Source organism: Herpailurus yagouaroundi, unplaced genomic scaffold, assembly GCF_014898765.1.
Source record: "Herpailurus yagouaroundi ecotype Mexico unplaced genomic scaffold, PumYag 206, whole genome shotgun sequence".
In the NCBI taxonomy this organism is placed as follows: Eukaryota; Metazoa; Chordata; class Mammalia; order Carnivora; family Felidae; genus Herpailurus; species Herpailurus yagouaroundi.
In genome coordinates, this window is record NW_024412437.1 from 7,818,762 (window position 1) to 7,823,536 (window position 4,775).

General features: G+C 51.1%; 1 protein-coding gene across 1 annotated transcript in view; it reads left to right on the forward strand.

Annotated features, from left to right (window-relative positions):
• The window catches only part of SOX9 (SRY-box transcription factor 9), a 4,799-nt gene extending 1,043 nt beyond the window's left edge, over positions 1-3,756 (forward strand). Inside the window, exons 2-3 of the mRNA XM_040452245.1 lie at positions 718-974; positions 1,568-3,756. Of these exons, the coding sequence (XP_040308179.1) occupies positions 718-974; positions 1,568-2,415 (1,105 nt within the window). The 3' untranslated portion in view covers positions 2,416-3,756. The remainder of the gene's footprint in view (positions 1-717; positions 975-1,567) is intronic.
• The last annotated feature ends 1,019 nt before the right edge of the window (positions 3,757-4,775 follow it).

The following is a 4,775-nucleotide window of genomic DNA, read 5'->3' on the forward strand; positions in this document are numbered from 1 at the left end:
CCACGGGGACGGAGAGAGCCGGAGGGTGGGTGAGGACTTGTGGGAGACGCGGTGGGAGGGGGCTGCCAGCGCTATCTCCCGTCGCTGTGAAGTTCAATCCCAAGTGGGGGGTTGGGTGGGAAGTGAAGTTTGCCCCCCACTCGCTACAACTGCGCTCTCCCGTGCAGCCTTACAACCGAGGAGATGGGATGGGGGGGGGGGGGCGCAGACATCAAGGCTGGAGGAGACTCCAGGCAGGAATGGGGGGAGCGCTGCTGGAAGTAGGTGGACGCAAGTGGGCGGCGGAGGGAGCAGGAAAGCTCCTTGCCGATTGTTTTTTTGGAAAGTTTTTAAAGATGTTGGGGGCGGGGGCCGGTAACCTACGGTGGCAAAGGCACTTAGAGCCGAGCAGCGGAGAGCTATTTTCATCTCCAGGGTTTCCAAAATAGAAGAGGAGAGAGGGCGGGGCCGGGAGTGACCGCTCAGGTCGGACTGAAAGAACCGAGATTTATTTTTCTGGGTTTTTTTTTTTTCTTCCTTCTTTTTACTTTTTTTTTTTTTTTTTTAAGAAAAGTTATGAGCTGCAGCAGTGGCTGGAAAGCGGGGAGGAGGGAGGAAGGGGTTGTGCGCGAAGAAGCCGAGCGGTCGGGGTCGCCTCCCCCTCCCGCCGACCTGACAGCTCGGCCGGTTTCACAGAAGCCCCTCTGTTTCCCTCTGCGCCCCCTCCCCCGCCCCCAGACTGCTGAACGAGAGCGAGAAGCGGCCCTTCGTGGAGGAGGCGGAGCGGCTGCGCGTGCAGCACAAGAAGGACCACCCGGATTACAAGTACCAGCCGCGGCGGAGGAAGTCGGTGAAGAACGGCCAGGCGGAGGCCGAGGAGGCCACCGAGCAGACGCACATCTCCCCCAACGCCATCTTCAAGGCGCTGCAGGCCGACTCGCCTCACTCCTCCTCCGGCATGAGCGAGGTGCACTCCCCGGGCGGCGAGCACTCGGGTGAGTCCTCCCACAAGCCCCCGGCTACGCCTCCCGCGGCCGACGGGCACACCCCCGGGTCTCCACCTAGCAGACTCGCCCCGGGGACTTAGCGCTCCCCGGGGAGGGAAAAACTACCCCGAGCGCCTCAGCCTCCTCCCCTCCCTTTCCAGGGCCCCGCGAAGTCCCTACGCGCGCGCGCGCGCGCACACACACACACACACACACACACGCACACGGATGTAGAGCCATCCTAGGGGATTCATTTTTATGGCGAGGTAAAATGCCTTTACAGCTTTTCAGGACTTCTCCCTTCTTCTCTGGCTCCGCCACCCCAAAAGCACACACAGGCTTCTTCCACAAGTAGCAATTTGGCCTTCCCGACCCTCCGGGCCTCGGACCCTCCCTGATAAAAGGAGATTCCCGAATGTGTACCGGCAGGTTAATCATTTGGAGACTTAGCTCCGGTGCTGCGCGCCTCCCGCGCGGTTGCGGGTCCTTAACGACACTTTTCGTTTGGAGGGAGGGTCCCAGGAGGGTTCCTAAGATTGAGGCCTTTGCGCTGCACGGCCCTGGTTGACTTTTCCGCGCTGCTTCTCTTTCCTTGCCCGCAGGGCAATCCCAGGGGCCCCCGACGCCACCCACCACCCCCAAAACCGACGTGCAGCCGGGAAAGGCTGACCTGAAGCGAGAGGGGCGCCCCCTGCCAGAGGGGGGCCGACAGCCCCCCATCGACTTCCGCGACGTGGACATCGGCGAGCTGAGCAGCGACGTCATCTCCAACATCGAGACCTTCGACGTCAACGAATTCGACCAGTACCTGCCGCCCAACGGCCACCCGGGGGTGCCGGCCACGCACGGCCAGGTCACCTACACGGGGAGCTACGGCATCAACAGCACGGCGGCGACCCCGACGGGCGCGGGCCACGTGTGGATGTCCAAGCAGCAGGCGCCGCCGCCGCCCCCTCCGCAGCAGCCCCCGCAGGCCCCGCAGGCCCCGCAGGCGCCCCCGCAGCCGCAGCCGGCGCCCCCGCAAACGCAGCCGGCGCCCCCGCAGCCGCAGGCGGCGCACACGCTGACCACGCTGAGCAGTGAGCCGGGCCAGTCCCAGCGAACGCACATCAAGACGGAGCAGCTGAGCCCCAGCCACTACAGCGAGCAGCAGCAGCACTCGCCGCAGCAGATCGCCTACAGCCCCTTCAACCTCCCGCACTACAGCCCCTCCTACCCGCCCATCACCCGCTCGCAGTACGACTACACCGACCACCAGAACTCGGGCTCCTACTACAGCCACGCGGCGGGCCAGGGCTCCAGCCTCTACTCCACCTTCAGCTACATGAACCCGGCGCAGCGGCCCATGTACACGCCCATCGCCGACACGTCCGGGGTCCCTTCCATCCCGCAGACCCACAGCCCCCAGCACTGGGAACAGCCCGTCTACACACAGCTCACCAGACCTTGAGGAAACCTTGCACGGAGGGTGATGACGACCTTGACGATCAGAAGGAGAACCGAAGAAACAAATCACCAAGCAGAATTTCCTTGGGGACGTTTTCCCCCACCTCGTTCCGTAAAGACGTTTAAGCTAAAGGCAACTCGGACCCAGATTGCAAGACACAAACCTTAGCCATCCAGACGCATTACCACCTTGTTGCAAATCGGGGGCCAGGCCGCTCTTGGCCGGATGGACCGTTGGAAAACCCGTAAGAAACCGGACTCGAAGACCTTCTTCAGAGCAATCACGGAGGATAATGGAGAATCGTGTGATCAATTTATTTGCTCAGTCTCTCTGCCTGTTTGGACTTTGTAATTATTTTTTAGCAGTAATTAAAGAAAAAAGTCCTCTGTGAGGAATATTCTCTATTTTAAATATTTTTAGTATGTACTGTGTATGATTCATTACCATTTTGAGGGGATTTATACATATTTTTAGATAAAAGAAATTAAATGCTCTTATTTTCCCAACAGCTAAACTACTTAGTTGAACAGCGTGCCCTAGCTTTTCCTGCAACCAGAGTATTTTTGTACAGATTTGCTTTCTCTTACAAAAAAAAAAAAATAAAAAAAAAATAAAAAATTGTGCGTGTTTTTGTATTAACATAAAAAAAAACACACAAATTTGTGTTATGCGATCAGTTTTTGGGGGTTAGCTTTGCTTAATTCCTCAGGCTTTCTGATTCAAGGAGGAGCTGCCTTAGAGAAATAAAGGCCTTATTTTGCAAATATGGAAGTAAACCATAGTTTAGAGAAGCATTTGGTAAGCTTTATCATATATATTTTTTTTAAAAAAAAAAAAAACAAGAGAAAATACCTTGAGCCTTAAAACCATGCTGCTGGAAAATACTCTTACTTTTTAGTGCGTTTGCTTGTTTGCTGCAATCTTGAGAGAGAAGTAGAAACCAAGCAAAGGATCTGAAATCTGTTCTGGGAATGTTTCAGCAGCGAAGTGTCCCAGCGCACTGCCCCCTGGTTGCCTGCTCAAGCCCCATGTGGGGTACAGATGCTATGGCCTTTCTCTGACACTGTCACTGTGCCTCTCCGAACACCAGCAGTTGACCTTCAAGACATTCCACGTGCTAAAATTATTTATTCTGTAAGGAGAGGTTTTCATTAAAAAAAAAAATCTTTCTCTTTAAAAAAAATTTTTTTTTTAAATTTTACCTTCTTTAAAATAGGTTGTTGGAACCTTCCTCAAAGGGTATGGTCATCTGTTGTTAAATTATGTTCTTAACTGTAACCAGTTTTTTTTTTTATTTATCTCTTTAATCTTTTTTTATTATTATTAAAAGCAAGTTTCTTTGGATTTCTTGTCCTAGATTTGTATAAATGCCTTTTTGTCTGTCCTTTTTTTTTTTTCCTTTGTGGTTTTGTTGAAAACAAACTGGAAACTTGTTTCTGTTTTTGTACAAATGAGAGGTTGCAAATGTAGTGGATCACTGAGTCATTTGCAATGTTTTCTGCCACAGATCTTTGGGCTGCCTAAATTGTGTGTGTGTGTGTGTGTGTGTGTGTGTGCGCGCGCGTGTGTGCGTGTGCGTGTGTGCGTGTGGTGACGCAAAACAATGCTGGCATGTGTCATGGATAGTCCCCTGCAAGTTCTCTTGGAGATAGGGAAGAAAGGCAGAGGGGACCAGCCCAACGAGACCTTAATTCTTAATTCCTTCTGTGGCTGGAGAGTTTGAGGATTGCTTTTTAAAAAAGACAGCAAACTTTTTTTTTTAATTTAAAAAAAAAGATATATTAACAGTTTTAGAAGTCAGTAGAATAAAATCGTAAAGCACTCTTATAATATGGCATCTTTCAATTTTCTGTATAAAAGCAGATCTTTAAAAAAAAAAAACTATTTCTGTAACTTAAGAAACCTGGCATTTAAATCATATTTTGTCCTTAGGTAAGGTTTGGTTTGTGTTTGTGTTCTGTTTGTTTTGCTTGTTTCCTCCCCAAACCTTTGTTCTCTCTGTGAAACTCATCTTTCCTTTTTTCTTTTTCTTTTTTTTTTTTTTTGTATATTATTGTTTACAATAAATATACATTGCATTAAAAAGAAAGCGGCCCTGTGGACTTACTCCATGCTCCCATTTAGGGATAATTTGAAGAACTGACGTAGAAAAGAGACGGTTACATACAGATCACTGTGATGTTTACGTTTTGTGTGTGTGTGTGTGTGTGTGTGTGTGTGTGTACTTTCGGCACCAATGAAGAGACCGTGTTCCCAAAAATCGACCGGGGCGGGGGGTGGGGGGAATAATCTGGGAGAGTGTCATCTCGTTAGGTCACATAGACAATTATGCATCAGCAGTTGCCAGCGCAGGCAAAATGTTT